Below are 23,602 nucleotides of genomic sequence, written 5' to 3'. Positions count from 1 at the left end.
TCAATAACTTCTGCTAATGAATCATCTTTGTCTCCTGCTTTCTGTTTGATTTGACCTCTCACCCCTCAGGAATAATCCTTAAAAAAAAAAAAGTGTGTTTTTCCTTGTAAAGTTTAAAAGTCACAAAACCTGTAAATTAAGAATAATGTCATGATCAATTTCTCAGAAAATAACACTTTTTATCTTGCGTATTCTGCTTCTCAGGTAAATGTATTTTGATTTAAGCATGTTTTAACATTTGTGCTGTTAAAAACAATGGAAAATAATAACATTGATCAATGTGAGAAGGTGAAGTTAAGAAACATAAAGCATTTTTCATGTTAAACATTTACAATGTCCCTGTAACAGAGTAAACATGGCCTTTGGTTTTTATATTTCCTCATATTTCATACATTCCAGATTTCACACCTTCATTTGTCTTCAATCCTCTGAAAAACAGGTTCATCCAGCTCATTAAAAGCTGCTGACACGCAGAGGGAATTAACATGATGAATACCAATAAGTTTGCACCTTCTTCCCCCATTGACTGGATAATCAGGAAATAAATAGTATTTAAGAAGAAGTACATTCTAGTACTTCATGTTTTCAGACTTAAAATGTATATACTTTTATTTCTCTAACCATCTTTTCAGAAACATTACAGTGGGTTTACATGTGGCATTTGTCTAGGTGTACTGGTGCTTAGAAATAGTAAAAAATAATGAAAACATAAATATATGTATAAAACAGCAAAATAAAATGAGAGTATAGAAAAGAGAGAAATTTGAGTATAAATATAAAAATAAAAAAGACATGTTTAACTGTACATGGTGTGCAAAAGTATTAGTTTAAATAATGTCCTCTCTGGAGTCTGATTCACTTATAATTAAGACCTTGCCGTGTTTATTCACACATAGTCATCATGTAATTAATATTTATTTGACATTTTTCATACAATCTTTACCGATTGAAAGTCTTTGATCTACACAGCAGATACAAACATAAAGAAATAAAGGGTCTCATTTGCACTCTTGATGTTTTAGAGTGTCACCCCTTCATTGCTGTACACTTTTTTTCTGACCACCAAAAGTTTCTCTGAGTTTTCCTGTTTTTCGTATTTCCCATTCAATTCCTATGTCGGTCATTTTTGACCGGGAGGAAGATAAGTGCGACAATTTTTTTACGTCCCTTTAACAAATCAGAATCATCTCCTTGATTTTGTAGTGTGTTCATATAGGTAATATAACAAAAGTGTCCAAGTTTCACCCCCATCAGAAGAAGCAAAAAAAACAAAAACAATTCAAAACGTAAAAGTTTTCGGTCATTTTCAGACGAAGAAGCCCAGAGGGTTAAATTTTATCTTGATTTTTTCCCATGGACTCATCTGTGCCCAGTTGTACATCTCATCACTGTAGTATCCTTGATTCCACTCTATCATTCTGTCAATCTTCATCAGTAGATCATTGACCTGACCTCTGTCAGTCAGATCTCTGTTGTTGATCACATGATAATCCCGACATTTCTCTACAACTCTTTTGAAAACTTCATTCCCTTCAATCTCTTCCTGCATTCTCTCCCGCACACACTCATCCCCGTATGTGAAGAGGATGATAACATGTTTCAGCGCATCTTTACCATAAACCTTCTGCACTTTAGTCAGAATCTCTTCCTCCTCCTCTGTGAATCTGCCGAACGGCACAACGTATAAAAACGCATGAACTCCTGGAGCGGAGAGATACACACTCCTCGCAAACTCCCTGGAGAGCTGCTCTTTTGGAAGATTAGTACAGAATAATGCAGGAGTGTCGATGACCGACACAGATCTGCCATTAATCACTGCACTCTCAACACTAGAGAAACATGTAATAGGAGACGCACTTCTTCCACATAGGAATCTGTTCTCTCCCAGGATAGTGTTTCCCAAGGAACTTTTCCCAACTCCGGTTTTTCCTAGGAGGACGATGTTAATGTTGCCATCGTTCTGCAGTGGCGCTTCTACATGTTCCAGGAAGAGAGGAAATGTTCATCAATCCATATTATGTGTGTGTGTGTGTGTGTGTGTGTGGTCAATACAAGATTTACCTGCATTATTCCTCCTGTGACGCAGATTTTCAGCCTGTGAGGTTAACACATTCATAATAAAGTATTAGAATCATAAAAAACATAACAATGAGCGGATGCGTCAATGATTTTAGGTGAAACATGTCTGAATTTTTTTACCATTGTCTGCTTTTGTTCGGTTGGTAGTTGAGCTCCGGGATCTGAAACATATAAAATATAGAAAACACAGTTTTAAACCCCTCGTTCCTCTTTCATCTCATTTATTTCAAAAACTAAACACAAAAAGAAAAAATAAATGTTAAAAACAATCAGCGCTGTTTATCTGAGTTGCAATTGCAGAGTTTCTGTTCTTGTCCAGAAACTGACACCGGCGCCAGTGGCGTAGGCAGAAATTGTATTTGGGTGGGCCAGTAAAAATGTGTGTGGGCATATAGTTTTTCCTAGAAAAAAATGACTTCAATAATAATTAACTTTAGAGAGTAGAAAAATTAATAGACAAACTGCAAAAACAGTAACACCTTTATATTCGACAAATCATCATGTTAAACCAACAGAGTTCAATAAAGGCTGGACAAAACAGTGTAGACAATAACCTGTCGATTTTATTCAGGCTAGTCAACAGTGCAAAGACAGTTCACCCGAAAATAAAGAGTCTGAAGAACTGGCTGTGTGGACTCGGTAGATGAAGGCAGTGGCGTGTCTTCCTCAACTCTTGCTTTTTCAAATAGCGCATTAAAGAAAGTTGTTTAGCCATTATTGCGGCGCCGGTGCCAGTGAGAGTTTTCCTGTCGGAACCCCCAGCAACCATAGCAACCAATAACGTTCCGGAGAGGGAGGCTTTCTACAACTTGCTTCAACAGTTTCATTTTATTTGGGAAACAAATTAAACACACACAGCATTCAACAATAAATCAGGTATATATTAATATATTGTCTTAAATACATTTTGAATTATAAAAATAAACTAAAAATGTACTTTTATCAAACTTGCCTGGGCGGGCCAGTGAGTAACGTGGGCTGGCCAGTGCCGCCCTGGTCCAATACTGGCTACGCCCCAGTAGGAGCGTTTCCATTACAGATCTGCGCAAAAGTTTTGCAATATTTTCTAAATGCCGCTAAAAAACTTTTTCGAAATGGCAGCGTTTCAGTTAACCGATGTTATGCGACTAAAACGTCTTTTTTTCCTCCCGCGATCAGTCATTCCAAACAAAAATCATGGCAACGGACGTTGGTAGGTTCATAGCCTAGGTTTATAGCCTGTTAACCCTTTCAACCCCAAAGGGAAATCCACACTACAAAGAGTAAAAATTGACAGTGTTGCAGTGAAATAATTAAGTGAATATGTTTGTCCAGGGTGATTATGACTGGACTTGTGAACTGGTGTCACACTCAGTGTTGCTGGAAGTCAGTTGTAGTTTCTTCAGTTCTTGTTTTTCTGTCCTTCAGTGATTCTGCTTATCAGGTGTTCATCTGTGTCTCAATTCACTCACTTCTTTTCAGTCAAGTGGACCATATTAGAGAACTAATGTAGTGAATAGTGAATGAGGGTGTGATTATGAACACAGTCTCTGAGTGTCGACTTTGAGAGCTGTTAATTCACAGTATATTCCTGTAGGCTAATTTTGTTTTATTACTGTTTTATTGGAAAATGGTATGATATTGTCAGAATTTGGCCAGGTTTAACAGTGTACTAACATAGTATTTTTGTCCCTTACATATCTTTATACAGAGCTGAGGTGATATAATGTGTGTTCTAGTCCTTGCTTCATCTTTTCAGTGAAAATTTAAATTACCTTATATAAACAGGTTAAAAAACATAAACAATGTTTTGTAAAATAAAATGTAAAGTATGTATGATATGAGATAAGTAGTTTCCAGACATAATTCACATACACATTCTGGTCATGTTGAAGATTACCAGAATAGCATGCGTGTTAGGAAGGGGTTGGAATTAAAACTCAGCCTGGATGTAATATACTAGATTTGCTACAAGATGGTGATCTGACAGTATCAGGTTGAACAGTTTTTACTTCAGGTTTATAGCAGTCAGCACGATATGGCTTACAGAAGTCTGCAGTAATGAGTTCAGTGGAAGACATTTGTATACTTTCAGTAAACTTTAGTAGGAGTAGGCTTCCATCTACTGGACATCAAATTGACTATGTACATTTATCTTATTGAGGGCCTTTCGCACACTAGTGCATCACTAATAATGGGTTTATCCATTTTCTCTTTACCATGAATGTGACCGATAAACGATCTGTGTTCAGTGGTTTCTCTTTTAACTGATAATATTTGTTTTCATTTTGTTCACTGTTGTGCTAAAGCTTAAAATATTTTTGCATTTGTCTGACATCAAACAAATGTTTGCACGTCAACCCAATTTTCAACCAAAATTTGTCGTCTGAGGGATGTTTGAGTCCACGTCCAATAACATTTCTGGCTGGGGTGATTCATATTGTGGCAATAATATGAGCACACAGTAAGTGTGCTGTGAGGTTGCACATTTAGATCACTATAACTCAAATTGTGATCACATGGATTGGAGAGATCACTGTGAGATCAAAGTGTAATGGCTAATGTGAATATTCTCAAAAAACTTTTTAGACTTACAGTTCCTCTGTAAAACTTTAGATATTAGAAGTGTCACTTGATCTATTATTGTCTGTTCAGCACAGAGATTTAAAACTACACAGCAAAATCCCCAGTGTTAAATTAACACAGAGAAGTGTGAATAATATAAACTCTGAGCAGAGTGTTAAATGAACACTGAAGCAGTGTTAAAGTTAATGAGATAATTAAGTGAATAATTTAGTGATGATTAAGCATTATTGAAGACACCTGATGTTAACAAGCAGAATCACTGAAGGAGAAAAACGTAATGTTTAAGTCACCATTATGGAGATCAGTGTTTGCTTTAGTTGGGCTCTTGACCCCCACAATTAATTACTTTAGATTTTGTTTGGCTGCTGTATGTGAATTGTAACAGCCAGATGAACAAATAGAAAAGGTGATCTGGTGGTGTTGGTTGTGTTTTAATAAATCATTAATTGACCTGAATCGCTGAACTCATCAAGAGCATAAATTCTGAGTTAAATTTACCTTAAGGATTTTAGCAGCACGGTCATTATAGAACATACCATTTTTAGCCTTTTCAATGAAATCCAAACGATCAAATAAAAAATTCCCCAAAATATGTTATGTAGGCACACACAGACATCAAGAATTAGTGTATTAATCTCAGCAATGGTGACAAACAGATCACCTCTGATCTTAAGATCATTATTTATTCATGCAGCAATGCATGATGGGAGCCATGAATGAGTTTTGATTGGTGGCACCCAGAATGCACTGCAAAATTCTTTATAATTGTGACCATTGTTGAGATTTACAGGCTAATTATTAATGGCTGGCTTATTTTTTTTTTACTTGTATAAGAGAAACTATTTTGAAATTATTTTTAAATTAAAAGAAATTATTTTGATTACATTGTAAACATTAAAAATATTATGCTGTACACGGTCACTGCTGCTATAATTAATAAAGTAAATCTAACTCAGAAATTAGGCTCTATATGAGTTCAGTGATTCAGGTCAAATGATTGTGAAATACTGATTATGTTAAACCACAACCATCACCATCAGATCACTTTTTCTATTTGTTCATCTGGCTGTTATAATTCACATACAGCAGCCAAACAAAATCTAAAGTTAATAAATTAAGGGTCAAGAGCCCAGCTAAAGCAAACACTGATCTCTATAATGGTGACTTAAAAATTACAGTTTTCTCCTTCAGTGATTCTGCTTGTTATCATCAGGTGTCTTCAATAATGCTCAATCATCACTCAATTATTCACTTAATTATCTCATTAACTTTAACACTGCTTCAGTGTTCATTTAACACTCTGCTCAGAGTTTATATAATTCTCACTTCAAAGTGTTAATTTAACACCGGAGATTTTGCTGTGGTGAGAAATAATTAAACTATGCAAATATCCAGTGTTTCTTACATTACGCATTTGTTTTTAATAGACATTTTATACTGTAAACTACATGAAAAAATCGACATACTTTGCAAAGAGTGAAGAGAATGCAAATATCATCTTGCACTATAATATTTATAGTTTACAGATTTTTTTTACATTGAGTTATGAAGTTGAACTTACTCTTTGTGTGATCAGTAACTGGACTTTGTTTTCTGTGAAGTTCAGATTTCTGTTTTTCTTGTTCTTTTTTCTTCTCTTCTTCTCTTTTCTTTCTCTCATCTTGTTCCTGTTTCATCTGCTCATGCATCTTACGCTCCTTTTCCTCTCTCTCTTTTATTAGTGATTTATATTGTTCTTTAAGTTCACTGAATTCATCTTCTCTTCTCTTTCTCTCTTCTTCATGATTCTGTCGTTCTTCCTGTATCATCATCTGTATACTCTCTTTCTCTTCAAGTTTCTTCATCAGTTCTTCTTTCTCCTTCATTTCTATTTTGGATTGTTCTTCTCTCTCATTGAACTCTTCTTCTCTTCTCTTTCTCTCAGTTTCATGATTCTGTCTTTCATTCTCTATTCTGTTCATCAGTTTGTCTATTTCCATCTGTAATTGGTCTTTTTCTGTTTTTATTTTCTCCTTTTCTCGTCTCGTGTCCTCTATTTCATGTTTAAATGTCTCTCGTTCTCTCTTCATCTCCTCACGCATCTTCTCCTCACTCTCTTCTTTCTCTTTCATCAGTGTTTTATATTGCTCTACTCTCTCATTAAACTCTTCTTCTCTTCTCTTTCTCTCTTTTTCATGATTCTGTCGTTCTTCCTCCATCATCATCATTCTCTCTTTCTCTTCTTCATGTTTCTTCATCAGTTCTTCTTTCTCTTTAATTTCTCTTTTAAATTGATCTTCTCTCTCATTGAACTCTTCTTCTCTTCTCTTTCTCTCAGTTTCATGATTCTGTCTTTCATTCATTATTCTATTCATCAGTTTGTCTATTTCCATCTGTAATTGGTCTTTTTTTGTTTTTATTTTCTCTTTCTCTCGTCTGGTTTCCTCTATTTCATGTTTAAATGTCTCTCGTTCTCGCCTCATCTCCTCACGCATCTTCTCCTCACTCTCTTCTTTCTCTTTCATCAGTGTTTTATATTGTTCTACTCTTGCATTAAACTCTTCTTCTCTTCTATTTCTCTCTTTGTCATGATTCTGTCGTTCATTCTCTATTCTGTTCATTAGTCTGTGTATTTCAGTGTCATATCTGATCTGTAGATTTTCTTTTTCTTTCTTCACATTCTCTTTTTCTCGCCTTATTTCCTCCATTTCATTTTTTAACATCTCTCGTTCTCTCTTCATTTCATCTCGTATCTGTTCCTCCTTTTCTTTCATTTCTCCTTTATATCTTTCTTCTGCCTCTCCGAATTCTCCTTCTCTTCTCTTTCTCTTTTCATCATGATTCTGTCGTTCTTCCTCCATCATCATCTTCATTCTCTTTTTCTCTTCTTCATGTTTCTTCATCAGTTCTTCTCTCTCAGTTTCATGATTCTGTCTTTCATTCATTATTCTGTTCATCAGTTTGTCTATTTCTATCTGTAATTGGTCTTTTTCTGTTTTTATGTTCTCCTTTTCTTGTCTCGTTTCCTCCATTTCATGTTTAAATGTCTCTCGTTCTCGCCTCATCTCGTCTCGTATCTCTCTCTGATGTTTCTCTTGTTCTCTTATTTCTCTTTTGAGTTCCTCTTCTCTTCTCTTTCTCTCTTCTTCATGATTCTGTCGTTCTTCCTCCATCATCATCTTCATTCTCTCTTTCTCTTCTTCTAGTTTGTCCACCAGTTCTTCTTTCTCTTTAATTTCTCTTTTAAATTGATCTTCTCTCTCATTAAACTCTTCTTCTCTTCTCCTTTGCTTAGTTTCATGATTCTGTCTTTCATTCTCTATTCTATTCATCAGTTTGTCTATTTCCATCTGTAATTGGTCTTTTTCTGTTTTTATTTTCTCCTTTTCTCGTCTGGTTTCCTCTATTTCATGTTTAAATGTCTCTCGTTCTCTCCTCATCTCGTCTCGTATCTCTCTCTGATGTTCCTCTTGTTCTCTTATTTCTCTTTTGAGTTCTTCTTCTCTTCTCTTTCTCTCTTCTTCATGATTCTGTCGTTCTTCCTCCATCATCATCTTCATTCTCTCTTTCTCTTCTTCTAGTTTCTTCACCAGTTCTTCTGTTTCTCTGACTCTGTCCATCAGGATCTTCATCTGTTGTTCTTGTTTTTCTCTCTCCATCTCTCTGAACATCTTACAGGAGTAGAAACTCCCTCCGTTTGCGTTCACCATGTGGTCTATCTTCTCCAGTAGATCAGACACCTGTGTTCGGTCTCCAGGCTGATTATTGTTGAACACATGATATCTGTTTCCACACGCTTCGATCAGGTTCATCAAAGGAGATCCAGGTTTTCCCAAACACTGGTCAATGGTTTTGTCGTTCAGATAGTCTCCTCTGGTGAAGAGCACCATGGTGAACATTAAAGATTTCTCTCCAAACGTCTCTTGGATGATCTTCACTGATGTTGCTTCTTCTCGAGTGAATCGTTGTCCTAAATTGAGCACAATGATGAACACGTGCGGTCCAGGCAGGATCATGGAGATGCAGTGTCTGATTTCTCTCTGGATCTCTTCATTAGTGAGTTCAGTATCAAACAGTCCTGGAGTGTCGATCACAGTAACGTGTCGGCCGTTGATGTCAGATGTTTCTCTCTGACTCTCTTTAGTCACGGACTCTTGAGATATTTCTGCTGTAAACGCTTTTCTTCCTAAGATTGTGTTTCCTGTTGCACTTTTCCCAACTCCAGTTTTTCCCAGCAGCACAATCCTCAGATCATTTGGGTTTTCTCTTGAACCTGAAAATTTAAAAATAAACAAATCAATGCTTAAATTTATGAAAATCTTTATTAATTCAACTGGAAAGATCAACAGGGGGATTGTGGGATACTAATGATATCTCCTAAGGGCTGCATGTACAGAGTGAAAAGCAACCTAGTACTGAGCCTTGTGGTACGCCATACTGAACTTGTGATCGATAAGACATCTCTTCATTTACTGCTACAAACTGATAATGGTCTGATAAGTATGATTTAAACCATGCTAATGCAGTTCCACTAATCCCAACAATATTTTCAAATCTATTTAAAGGAATGTTGTGGTCAATAGTACTAAATGCAGCGCTAGGATCGAGTCGCACTAAGGAGGAGATTCTTCTCTTTCTGCCGACCAGTCTAAGATAAGTCTGGCCATGGTGTGGGTCATAACAATCCACTGTGATACACCAATGTGTCCCTGAGCAAGACACACTTAACCTCTAGTTGCTCCAGAGGCGTGCGACCTCTGACATATATAGCGATTGTAAGTCGCTTTGGATAAAAGCGTCAGCAAAATGAATAAATGTAATGAACAAATGAATGACACAGAGTCAAAGATCTACTCCACAAGGGAACTGAAAATGGTGTATGTTGGTTTTTCTGCGTATCTGTATGATTATAAAAGAACAGCAAAACGTTCGGCTTCACTGCAGAGAATTGTAGTAGTTCTGTGTTTGAACATTCAAATTTGTAAATTCTAATTCATTTTTTATTCTACTTTTCCTGTGGAACTCTGAAGCTTGAGATTTGAGTTTGTGTTTTTCACAATCAGAATGTTTTTATATTTTTGAATTTATGAACTTTGGAATGTTGCAGTTTTTCTGTTAAAAATACACAATAATAAAACGATGCTAAAGAATAAAACTTGTGTAGAATTTATATATGAAAGGTCATTTTTCTAGCTCCACTGATTAAGGTCTACACTGATTTTCTGGTCATTACCTTGTGACTGTAAATGTGTCTCTAGTTTATGAATTTTCTTTTCCATCTCTTCAAATTTCATCAGTTTTTTCATCTGTGCCTCCAGAAATGTCTCTGTGGAGAAAAACTCTCCTCTGTTTTCCTCCAGCATCTGCTCAATGTTCTCCATCAATGTGGACACTCGTGTGGAGGGACCAAAGAAATGATGTCGTCCTCCAAACCTCTCAATAACAGACTGTGTTTCTTCATTGAGCTCCTCTGTCTGATGCTCTGAGTTCTGCATTATGAGGATCATCATGTGTTTGTTGATTCTCAAGCTGAAGATCCTCTGGATCTCCTCCATTTCTGCTTTGTCTTCATCAGTTTGTGGACCATCTGGAATAATGAGGAGGAAAACATGAACTCCAGGATGACAGAGAGACACACAGCGGAGAGTCTGACGCATCACTTCATCCTCTGAGAGCCGAGTGTTGAACAGAGCTGGAAGCTCCACCACACTGATCACACGACCATGAAGATCCACGTCTTTCTTCTCGCTTATACGTTTTGAAACCGAGTTCTTCAGTGTTTCATCACTTCCACACAGCACCACGTTCAGCTTCTGTTGTCTGGTGGCACGTACACCTCCTTAAACACAAGAACATGTGTTACTAGAACATATTTTAGATTTAATTTCTATCGAATCAAATGTAAACTGGAAATCTGTAATTAGTTCTTACATTTCCTGTTTATGCAATCATGTTTCAATTATTGATGACAATAAATTTGTTAGTTTAATATTTTAACAAAAATGTACTGAGATAGATGTACAATGTGACTTGATATCATTACCTAATAGGGTAAGATGCAGATCCCTATATGATGCCATTATTCTCAATACACAATGATGCATCTTAACTGAATCGTTGTATTTGTCCAGTGTCTATCTTTGACACAGATCAATTCACATGATCATTTGAGTGGAAAAGGCAAACGATTAGGCTTGATAGGGACAGTAATGACGGCTCACAGCAAAATTCCCAGTGTTAAATTAACCGTAATTTTAAGTCACCATTATTAGTTGGGCTCTTGACAATATAATCTTTAGAGTTTGTTTGGCTGCTGTACCTGAGTTATAACAGCCAGATGAACAAATAGAAAAGGTGATCTGATGGTGATGGTTGTCATATAGAGCCCAATTTCTGAGTTAGGTCTACTTTATTAAGTATAGCAGCACTGTCCTTGAACAGAACAATATTTGTAACTTTTACAATGTAATCCAAATAATTTCTTACGTTTATTTTATACTCAAAGACACAAAGATCAAGAATCAGCCTGTGAATCTCAACAATGGTAACAATTAAAAAGCATGTTGCAGTGCATTCTGGGTGCCACCAATCAAAACTCATTCATGGCTCCCATCATGCTTTGCTGCATGAATAAATTATGAGCTTATGTTCAGAGGTGATCTGTTTGTCACCATTGCTGAGATTCATACATTTATATTGATGTCTGTGTGTGCCTACATATCTGCCGTGCAAAGGCAAAAGACTGTTACTTCGTTTTAGGTCGAAAATTAGTTATTGATATTTTTGGCACATTCAAGACTCCTTTATCACGTGGATAAGTATCTTGAGTCAATCCCGTTGTTTTTCCGAGAAAATAATGAGTTGTCTTAACCGTAACTTCCACAAGCCCATGAGAAACCAAGGCAGAACACCGTAACACCAGTCACCGCTCTTTGGCTAGTAATGCTCATAGTGAGTTACAGCACTCTGTCTTTGTTTAGCCGCGCATCAATATGAAGTTACTGTGCCGGCGTTCAATCAAATAATGCTACCAATCAGATTATACAGTGTTCTGCCTTTATACAGCTACCATCCATCCCTGTAACTTCTGATGTCCTCAGAGATTTGTCCTGCACTAATGCGGTCAGAACATTCAGTATGCTCTTAACCCGCTCCATCGACAAACATACGATTTCGATCGCAAAGGATATATGCAGAGAGTTAACAGAAAAATGTTACACATGCCGTTGCAGGTCAATACAACAAAGAACTAAAGCCGAGCTGACGCGGGACTAATATATCACAGGGTGTGATAATAATGAAGTAACAAGGGTATATTGGTGCATTCAACATAATGAAGCAAGAAGTGCTGGTGCATACAACATCAGAACATAAAATCATGTTCCGGCATGAATAAATTCGCAGGACGGGCGAAGTGCACACACAATAATAGGGCAGACAGCTGAAACCAACGCACATTGAAAAGACGTAGAACACAGAAGGTTGTGCTATAAATGCATTAGTCGTCTAGATAGTCCAGAACGCGCTCCCTACTGAGTCCTAAGGGTAAAGCACTGCATAGGCTACTTTTCGTGAACGGAGTTTGAACATGAATCTCGGTGAAAGTACGTGTCTTTCAGATCCACCGCTATAAACCAGTCTCCGAGTCGAATGTGCATGAGGATCTGTTTTATCGTTATCATTTTGAACGCATGTTTAGCAAGTCCCACTCAGTACCACTTGAAGATACTCTAGTCTTTAACGCTATGGGGGTATTTTGTCATGTATAATGTATTAATAGGGCCACCAGAATGCAACCAAAGCACAATAATTAGAAGGCTTTAGGTGATTGTAAATCAAACAAAATAAATGCCATGATCACTAGATTTTATACAGGTGTTACTATAATGATTTTGTTAATGGTGATCAGCAACCAAATACTGATAATGTGGAAGTTACAGGCTTTTGCCTTGGCATGACTTCTCACAGAGTAGAGTAACTTTAAAATAGTGGTCAAAAGTCAAGTTTGAGCACAACATTTTGTTATGTAGATAATTTGCATTACTTAAACATCTAATTGCCAGATTTTCTGTGTCCTTCCTATGATTAATTTGCCGGGGCAACTAAAAATCAGTTCCACACTCTAGCGACTTAAGGTCTTTTGCCTTTGTAGGGCAAATATAACATTTGTATGTTTTTATTTTTTATTTTATTTATTTTTTGTTATTGATTTGATCATTTGGATTTCATTGAAAAGGATACAAATGCTATGCTCTACAATGACCGACCTGCTATAATCCATAAGGTAAACTTAACTCAGAATTCATGCTCTCAATGAGCTCAGTGATTCATATCAACTAACGATTATATTAAAACACCATCAGATCATCTTTTCTATGTGTTCATCTGGCTGTTATAACTGAGATACAGCAGCCACACAAAATCTAAAGTTAATGATTAAAGGGTCAAGAGCCCAACTAAAGCAGACACTGATCACCATAATGGTGACTTAAAAATCCGGTTTTCTATATTGAATATATAATGAATACATAGTTCATTAATGTTTTTTTTCTTCAAAGTAGGATCATTTAAATACTAGTTAACTACCAACAAACATATTATTTTCTAATTTGAGTTTCCTCACCATCTTCCTCTGTTCTGAGTGAAGCAAAAGTTCTGCTCAGATCTTCACCCTGTGTTTCTTCATCATCATGACACGGTTCACATGTAAGAAAATCTTCACTGTTTTCTCTGAGTATCTTCTCTAATTGTTGCAGTATTCCAGAAAACTGTGTCTGTATTTCATGATCAAGTTGAAAATGTCCTCCTCCGCACTCTTCAGTCAACTGTTGAATGAATTCATCAGCTTTCACAAATGCTCCTTTAGCTCTCAGTTTATCTTCATCAGTCGTGATCACTATAGTGCGTTTAATGGCCTCTTCACTGAATTTCTCCAGCACTTGTTTGACTCTTCTCATGTCCTCCTCAGTGAAGTCTTTATACTGCAGTACGAGTATGAAGGCATGAGGTCCTGGATCAGACAGATACACACACTCTCTCACGCTCTGTGTGATCTGATGATCTGAGATGTGTGTGTGGAGCAGCTGAGGACTGTTGATGATGGTCACACGTCTGTCCTTCAGTCTTCCTCCGACTCTCTCCACAACATCTGGAGGAGCTTCACTGTCAAACGCTGCTCGTCCTAATATGAAGTTTCCCACTTCACTGTTTTCTGACACACTCTTCCCCAGCAGAACAATCCTCAGATCACTCACTGAAACACACACATGAATAACACGATATGAACTGAAACATTCTAATATGACAGATAACTCACCAAGATCTGAATTTCTGTGTTTTAAAGGAGCAAAACAGCCCAAATTTATTGTGTGTTGTTTATTATGTTCATCAATCTTCATCTATAGACTTACTGTTGGGTGGATCTTTGTCATTGCTCCGTCTTCTCCGTCGAGCAAAACCCAGAGAAACAGCTGCAGAAACAAAAGAGCTTATGTGTGACTCTTGAATACGACACAATAACTAATAACACAACTACAAAACACGTGAATTTTTTTTATTTTTTATTTTTTTTAAGTTTGCACTGTTATGTCAGTACACATGCAGTAAAATACTGGGCCAGGCATTATTAGACTCAAACCAGGTTAAACGCCGTAATACTGTAAGATATAATGACAAGGTATGAGTAAAACACCAACATTTGTACTGGATACTGTGTTTTTTATGCACAAAACATATTCGACCCAAAAGATTCGTCAACATGTTTTCATGCAATTATTACTTTTTAAATTTAAATTCATTAATGTATTTCTATTTTCTTTTATTGGCGCATACGTTGAGGAAGCACGTGATAAGCTGCATGTCCCCTGCCGTTTCTCATACTGTTTTCTTATTTAATTTTTACAACATGGATATGTGTAGCCACCGCTGCGCTGGACTATATAGCGTATTGAGCTGCAGAACTGTAGGAGGCTGTTATGTGACGTTACAGCTTTTTTTCCGCGCTTTCGTCTGCGCCGGTTTCAAAATATGTTTCAGAAATATTATTTTTCTGCTTGTCCGGCACTTTGCAACAACACAGAATTGTTGCACAAATCGGCAGCGACTTGCAGCATGTCTCCTCTAACAACCATTGACATTTACAGTTTATGTGGCGTGAGAGTCGCATACCACCCGAAATCCGATCGTTCAGAGTTCAGACTGAGGCATGTGTCCTGATATTTGAATAGGATTTCAAACCACATATGGATGTAACTTGAAACGGATTTCATGTGCTATTTAGACTGAGGATCTGAGCGTAGCCTATGTCGGGATAAGAAACAGAAGGAAGAATTGCAGTACGGGATAGAGAAGCTATCTCGTTCGGACCTTTACCACATATTAACTTTAGTTTGTCAAAATATTGCGCTCTCTCCTGCTTGATAAGTCCTTCTCTACATGATTTCGCACCTACCATAGTTTTTTTCTGTGTTGTTTTAGTGTAACAATGTGTTCAGTAGTACATAAACAGTGCAGTCCATGCTGTTATTTACATCCGAGTGTCTCCATAATGGCCGCTCATCCGGGTTACCGCTCAGAATGTGACGTCGGTGAAAACCCTCTGTAAACAGTGGCGGTGAGCGAACAGCTACATCCAAGGTGTGTGGAAACAAGATAAATGATGCAGATCATTTAATCACGTTGTGTCAAACTTCATCAGGCACCTCAAAACGCACCCAGATATTCACTTGCTAATGTGAAATAGACGTTAAATTTAGCATATATCGTCACAGGTACAGTAACAAGCAGGCAAAAACATTGTGGTTTTTCTCTCACTGGTCAATTTTGAGATTTTGATCTATTTGTCTTCAATAACAATTAAGTCTTCTTTCAGACTTGTGCGGTGAAAAAAAGTCTACATTTTATTTTACTACACTTTGTCTGTTTGCGTCTGTAGATTTCTCATAAATTCAACAAAAGTTGGCATTGTAAATCATCCTGCTGCTCCGCGATCGTGATCTGCACCGTCATCACATACTAAAGCGCTCTCTATCTCTCTCTCTCTCTCTCTCTCTCTCTCCAGCACAATGTTGTTGGATCCAAATATGGTAGCCTACTTTCCCAGGGTCTTCTTATATCAGTTTAAGTGGTAATTGTTTGATTAAACTTTTTCTCAGTTTTTATAGTTGTTAAATAGCAATACGTAAAGTATCAGTTCTCACAGGTTTGCACCAAACATGCGCTCTGAGGCGAATTTAGGGTTTTTTCGACATCAGTGTGGATGAGAAACTTTTGGAAAATGCTTGAAAACACTAGTGTGGATGGAGAACGTTTTGAACCAAAAACTCAATTTTCTAAATGATCCGGATTAATGTAGATGCTGCAAGAGATGACTGATATGACTGATGTTCATTCAGCTCTTAATATCATTGATAATGTCTGACCTCTGCTTTCTCTGCTGGACATGTTGATATTCTGATCTTCAGTCCATCATCTTCTCTGACTCCTGACGTCTGTCTCTTTATCATCCTGTGAGAGATTATATTTATTTCATTAACACACACTAATGAGATTATGTTACCACACCATTTATTGAAATATGAAAACACTTTAATATGCCGGGAGTTTGTTTTCTCCAAAACACACACATGACATAAATTGCTATTCTGACAAAAACTGAATGATTGTTTTTAGGTGTTTCTGTGTATATGAGCATCTTATTACACTGATTTGCTCAAAGATATAGCAATAAATTAATAACATATATAGTAACATGCAGCAATGCTATATTTTCTAAATGCCATAATCATTTGTTAACAAACAAGTATGCATTACTTCAATGAGCTCATTGTATCTGCATTAAATTATTACATTGTTTAAATTAATACATTTTTAGGTAAGCGCCATACAAATAAACGTGAATTAATTGCACATTTTGCACTTAAAATATACAGAATCTAGACGCACCATCTTAGATTGTGTTTTGGTTCCATATGAAAGTGAAACCAATCATTTCTGCAGTTCATACAGATACAATTAAACTCTTAATTAATCTAAAATCGTCATTTTGTGTTGTATATCATATTTACATATTATTTTACGCTCCACAAGAGTGTCTTTAAAGTAATAAGTATACCTGTATGTCGAGGTTTGTCATTTCCAGCAACAAAGCAGGAAGAAATCTGTGTGGGCGGGGTTAGTGACGTCACGGTCCTCCAAACGAATCCTAGCATGGCAAGCCATTTCAGCTTAAAATGTCCCCAGTGTTACTCGTCATGATTGTATTTTTGCTTTAAGAGCGAAACAATTTAATTCTTACTAATAACATTACAATCAGAGAGCTCTACCTATTATATTTTTACTAGATAGGCTATATGTAGCCTATCTATTGACTTCCATTCATTTTAATTACAGAGCTCAACAATTGAATTTTTACATGTAAAAAAAAAAAGAAAAAAAGAAACTTGACTTGACTTTATTTTTTGGTTGATGTTAAAGTTAATGTTTGTTGTGTGTTGACACTGATTTAATAAACTACAGACTTGTAAACTCTGATATAACTCTTATAGCGCTAGCTTATCGTAAGCATTTTATATCCTAATGGCTGAACAGTATTGTGTCTGAAACTGCTGTCCTTGCGTTATTCAGCCTGAGGGTGGCGCTCGATTGATGATAGATAGACTTTATTACACATGACAAACACATCGAATGTCATTTTAGAAATTGCCTTAAAGGTTTAGTTCACCCAAAAATGAAAATTCTGTCAGTATTTAATACTCACCCTCATGTTGTTCCAACCCCGTAAGACCTTCGTTCATCTTCGGAACACAAATTAAGATATTTAAGATATTAAGATCGCTCCTGCATACAGTCCATAGGCTTCCCAGATAGCAGACTGACATTGAATCAACGTGGAAATATGACATCGAAACAACGTTGATCTGACATTGTTTTGCTCATCGAATTAACGTTGAACCAACGTCAGATGCGTCATTCTTTCAAAACTAACGGAAAATCAACTTGAAATCAACGCGTTGTTTCAACGTTATGAAAGCAAACCAATTTTCGATTTCATTTAGCTTTGAAGAATGCCGCGTCTGACGTTGGTTCAACGTTAATTCGATGAGCAAATCAACGTTGTTTCAATGTCATGAGAGACGTCGTTTCCACGTTGATTCAATGTCAGTTTGCTATCTGGGTTCTTGAGGGACTGGCTCTTGCTGTCCCCGAAAAGTCATTAAAGACATCGTTAAAATAGTCCAAGTGACTACAGGGGCTCAATCTTAAGTTTATCAAACGACGAGAGCACTTTTGTGCGCAAAAAAACAACAAAAATAACAACTTTATTTCAACTATTCACTTCCTTCTCCATGAGCCTGTAAGTCAGTTAACGTAGTGTGATTGCGTAGAGCTACGTCACACGTAGGCTCACTATTGGCCGACGCTGGTCATGTGTGTGTGATGCGTGTGACGTACAATAACAGAAGCTTACGCTATTAAACTAGTAACCTGACTCGAGCAGAGGGAGAAATAAACGAATAGTTGAAATAAAGTCGTTATTTTTGTTGTTTTTTTGCGCACAAAAGTGTTCTCGTCGTTTGATGAACTTAAGAGTGAGCCCCTGTAGTCGCTTGGACTATTTTAACGATGTCTTTAATGACTTTTCGAGGACAGCAAGAGCCAGTCCCTCAAGAAGCCTATGGACTGTATGCAGGAGCGATCTTAATATCTTAAATATCTTAATTTGTGTTCCGAAGATGAACGAAGGTCTGAACAACATGAGGGTGAGTAAATACTGACAGAATTTTCATTTTTGGGTGAACTAACCCTTTAATGTAGCCTAGTATTTATTGCCTATTTAATATGAGTTTAGTATCATAATACATGTCTGCTGAATCAGTGGGCTAAATGTAAATAGGCCTGTATCCCTGCTCACTTTACTGTAGCACTAAGAATATAAAATGGGACAGATATAAATGCACCCCCCTTTAAATTTCAAACTGTTCATATTATTGTTAGTTACTTGTATGACTATTTCATTGTGTTCAATTTGGTGAGACTCGGAGTCGCCAGCAGGGGGCACCCGGGAGTTGCGCGGCGCATGAGTGGCTGACTAGTTAGCAGCGTAGAAGTAGTCCAGCACGAGATGAAGCGCGAATGTCCAGAGAAATGTGCTCCTTTGAACATTGTATTTTCTTGTGTTTCATACAGGTAAGCTGACAATAACCTTACACTGGTATATGTATAACAGTATTATATTCTTATAGAGCCATAGTTTGTGCCTGAAACGTTAAGAAAAGTGAAGTTTTAACGGTGATTAAGAGGTATGTCGTGAAATGGCGGACGGGAGTGTTAACTATTCAATTAGTAGAAAACTAGTAACTCTTAACGTGAGCAAAACGGAATAATAAAGGTTTAAAAAGATATATACTCGACGTGAGTGTGGGATGAGGCATAATTAACCGAATATATGTGTATGGACATTGATTAAAATGCGTAGAGACAAGTCTGGGCAATTGGAGTTAACGAGGCACACGTGACTGTTCTTAGCCCTCGTATATACACGTGACCCTTATTTAGCATTGCTTTGTCAGCCATTACATGTAAAAATAAAGGACGTTAATACTGTTAAATTAAGAACCACAGTCAGATTGAGAGGTAAAACAGTTTATTAATAATTTTGTGAGTTCATAGTGATAAAACAGTAACTGTTAAATGGTTAAAACTTAGTTCATAATGTAGTCAGGTCATTAGCATATTTCATGGAAGAGAAAAAAAGATTAAAGACAAGTTAAACAGTGATATGAAAGAGTATTAGGAATACACGTGCAGTTATCAATGTTAAAAGTAATGTGGGTATAGACTGAACTATTGCTGATACCTGAAAATCTATTTTAATTCCAAATACTATTCACATGCTTACTTGTTTGAGTTTAAATATATGACTCATAGAGTTTATTGTACTTTAATTATGTTATTTTTCAGACCTTTTCCTTTTATATCAGTTTAATAACGGGCATAGCACATGTTTAGATCCATGTTAATGTATTTGTGTAAAGAACATGTATTTCCTGATAATGGAATATTATATAAAGAGTCTAGATAGTGTGACGTATCAGCTTAGACATAAGACATTTAAGATAATTTGTGAATGTATCACAGGAAAAGAGTGTAGAAGTAGTCCAGCACGAGATAAAGCGCGAATGTGCAGAGAAATGTGCTCCTTGTTTGAACATTGTATTTTCTTGTGTTTCATACAGAAAAATAAATGTGTTGCACCCGGAAGTGACATTGCTTCATTCCAAAAAGTGTAACATTACCACTCAAGGAGAAACATAATCAAGTGATAAATGATTATAAATGTATAAAAGAAAATAAACCACAACACACATGCATGGTTCAAATCTTTTTTTTCTTTTTTTTTCTTTTTGGTAAAACAAACTTAAACTTATGTGTTTTGGACAAATCGAAGTAATGTTTCATGGTTTCATGATAGATTAAGTAAAGACCAGGTTATGTTTTAACTCTCGGCTTCTCTCAGATCATAAGGACGTGAATGTTAAAAGGAAATGTAAAAGATCGTCGCTCTTTCTGCTGACCTCCACATATTTAACAGTGTTTGTCCTAAACATGTTAACTCTGTAATCCTGCTTGCTGTACAGGACTTTTATCTGTTTTCATGCTGGAAGCGGAAGCCGTGAAAAAGCAGAAAGCAGGAGATGAAATGAGAGTAAAAACGTTCAGTTTATTGAGAAATCTTCGGTTTCAATGCGCAATTCGTTTAATCTGAACAACACAAATTCATTAAGTGTCAATCAAACCGATCACAACATCATCACATTAAACCTTGAAACAGATTATTGATAAGATAAGATCTTATCTTTAACACATGCAGACAAGTATTACATGAACCCATACTACCATATACTGTATAGCCTCCATATATATATATGAAGAGTTCAGATGCAAAAGCCTCTAAATGCCATTTGAAATTTTCTTCTAAAATGACCATTTTTATCAAGCTTGTATATTTAAGTTCAGTCATTTCACTTAAATGACAATTAAAGCTACAATACCCAAGATTTAAATGCCGCTAGAGGGCGCTACATTCAAAACGACAACAACGGCTTTGCTTGATGACGACGTGGAGAAACGCGGAATGATGGGAACTGTTGTTTTCAACTCCACCGTGGATAAATCAGTCAGACAGGAATCGAAAATTAGTTGTCATGGATGAGGTAAAGTTAGATTTCTATAAATGTTGCGTTTACATGCTTGTTTTTCCGTAAACTGAAGTAACCGCAAGAGAAGTCAGGTTTAAGTAAATTAGTTATCACAGATGTTACTGTACGAGTCACTGGACGAAGCTATGGTGGAGAGGGTTTGAAGGGGCAGGTCTCTTGCAAGGAGTTGACGTGGCTGGTCCTCCTTTTTGGTAACTTTATAAAAAAAAAAAATCATGTACATTCGACACATCTTTTTATGTCGTGTAAGTATTCAACCACAGCTACAGTTTCACAAAATTAAGGTTAAGGGGGTCGCACACCGGACGAGAAGCTCAGCGCCGCGCCACATATTTAAAATTCGAACACATTATTATCTATTGTACACATACCGGCGGCGCCATTCGGCGTCTGTCCGCGGCGCCCAGCAACAACGCCTCAGGACCATGTTCAAAATCCTGCTGCGCCACAGAGCGCCATTTACATAGTTTATTTTTGTCTCAAAACGTTGCTAATGGATCCTGACTTCGCCCTATAGTTTTGCATTCATTTACAGAAATCAGCTGCTTGAATGACAATTGCTGATGTTATTAGATTTTTCAGGTGAGATTCTTAATTCATTCAGTTAACAGATGCTCTGAGGTAAAATTTTCAGATTGCAGACTCAGCAACGATTGTATTTAATTGTACAGTACAATCATAACATAGAACAGACATTATCTCCATTTCCTGTCATTAAACATAACAATATTGCTGGCCATACACTGATGAGAAAGTGTGCGTCCGGTGTTCGATAACGTTACTGTGGAGTTGTCCTAAACGTGACGCGGCGCTTCTCGTCCGGTGTGCGACCCCCTTTACAGCCAACAGTTCACATTCCCAGAATAAATGAAAAGAATAATTGTGCTCCATTCCATAACAAATGCGCGAAACAAGCTGACGTTTGTTGCTTGATAGACGCTAACGCACAACTACAACTACCGCGCATTAGGGCATACGCCCCGTTTCCTTGGTTAAAATCTAAATTTTCTCGCGATTTAAACATTGATTGAAACGTTTGGAATATTGTGAGTTATCATCTTAACTAAATATATAACACTGGCCTTGTGATTTTGGGATATTTTAATGCAAAAATCTTCGGTATTGCACCTTTAATAGGTAATCTTCATTGCCATTTAAGTGAAATTACTGAACTTAAATATACATGCTTGATAAAAATGATCATTTTAGAAGAAAATTTCAAATGGTACTTAGAGGCTTTTACATCTGAACTCTTCATATATATATATATATATATATCACATATCAATAAAGCAAAGAAAATAAGTATATATTTAAATGACTTTAATGATTAAATGATTATAATGGACAAACGAATACAAGACACACACACACACACAAAGGGTCCTGCTCAGACTGACAGCAAATCTCTTATTTAAGAACATTGGCAGATACTGAACATATAGCAAATCAAATACATCTATTAAAAATTTGCACAATGCCATGGGCCAGACTGAAAGAAAATCACATTATTATTTTAAAATACTTTGAAAATCACAGAATAACACAATTACTTTTTTTCAGTTTTTCAATTTCTTCTAGCTCTTTTCTCTCTTGTTGTTTTTTTCTTTATGACATTTATTGTTTCTTCAAATCCACTTCTTCTCCCATTTAACATTAATTGATTGCTGATGATTCACCCGACATGTGTTATTTGGATTAAAACTAAATTGTATATGTAAGTAAAACATGAACTGTTACCTGATTTATAACGGGGTGGTTGCCTACAATATTACAGGACATGTGCAAGTCAAGAAGGATTCAAACGGGACACAATTGTGACAGTGTTTGTCAAACACATTTACAGCAGCAAAGAAAACTAAAGTGAAATGAGATCAGGTGATGAATGATGATGGCTACTTGTTGATGGTTTTATAATCATTGTGAAATAGTGATGTCTGGTTTGTGAATGAATTTCTTCTGAACTGGTGCTTTTTAGTGAACTGGGGCCGTATTCACAAAGAAATTTAAGGCTAAAAGTAGCTCCTAACTCGTAAATTTAAGAGCAACTCCTAAAAATAATGGACACCCACTCCTAACTTTAGGACTCCTCATTTTTTTCACTAAGAGTAATTCACGAAGCATTTTAGCCCTAAAAGTAGCACCTAAGTCTGGGACAGATTAAAAGAAGTCGAGAGGACTCCTAACTCACTAAGACCGATTCACAAACGATTGTAGCGACACATCAGCACCTCTCGCAGTCGTCCGGGTCCGCGACACACTCTGCATTCAACTATTCAACGTCATTCAACTATTACATTACTTCAATAGAAGCAACACTTCCTTGCTTTAACCTGTTAACTGTCACCCCCCCTTTTTTGAATAGACATGAAAATGCACATTTCGAACTTAAATGGTTGTAATTCAAGAATGCTTTGGAATATAGACATATGATTGGTCTTGTTTTAAAGAAGACATTTGGCAGATTTTTGTAGAAGTGAAATAAATTAAGAAAGTGAAACAGAAAAAAAGTTATAGAGATTTGAGTTTATGGAAATGTACAATGCAAAAATATTAATTATTCATATTTTACATAAAATATATATTTTCAAAACCTGGGCTACTCTAAAATGTCAGAAAGATCAAAGCCAAAAATCTGAACAGTTTGTGTTTCAAATTTTAGGTTGATATCTCAAAAAATGAGCTTTCAGTAAGATTTTGTTTGAGCGCAGTACCAAACTTTTTCACTAGGGCACAATCAGACTCCATTACTGCCCATA

At 36.4% G+C, this 23,602-nt stretch overlaps 1 protein-coding gene across 1 annotated transcript in view; it reads right to left on the bottom strand.

Annotated features, from left to right (window-relative positions):
* Nucleotides 1-243: 243 nt before the first annotated feature.
* The window catches only part of LOC120463000 (uncharacterized), a 48,505-nt gene continuing 25,146 nt past the window's right edge, over nt 244-23,602 (bottom strand). The window contains exons 3-8 of the mRNA XM_089128998.1: nt 13,247-13,876; nt 9,857-10,462; nt 6,206-8,896; nt 2,200-2,240; nt 2,062-2,095; nt 244-1,974 (exon numbers count right to left, since the gene is read on the bottom strand). Coding sequence (XP_088985124.1) covers nt 1,307-1,974; nt 2,062-2,095; nt 2,200-2,240; nt 6,206-8,896; nt 9,857-10,462; nt 13,247-13,876 — 4,670 coding nt within the window. The 3' untranslated portion in view covers nt 244-1,306. The remainder of the gene's footprint in view (nt 1,975-2,061; nt 2,096-2,199; nt 2,241-6,205; nt 8,897-9,856; nt 10,463-13,246; nt 13,877-23,602) is intronic.

Source organism: Pimephales promelas, chromosome 3 (assembly GCF_988280905.1).
Source record: "Pimephales promelas chromosome 3, fPimPro1.hap1.1, whole genome shotgun sequence".
NCBI classification, from domain to species: Eukaryota; Metazoa; Chordata; class Actinopteri; order Cypriniformes; family Leuciscidae; genus Pimephales; species Pimephales promelas.
The sequence above is the reverse complement of the archived record's forward strand: the minus strand, read 5'-3'. Positions and strand labels throughout refer to the sequence as shown.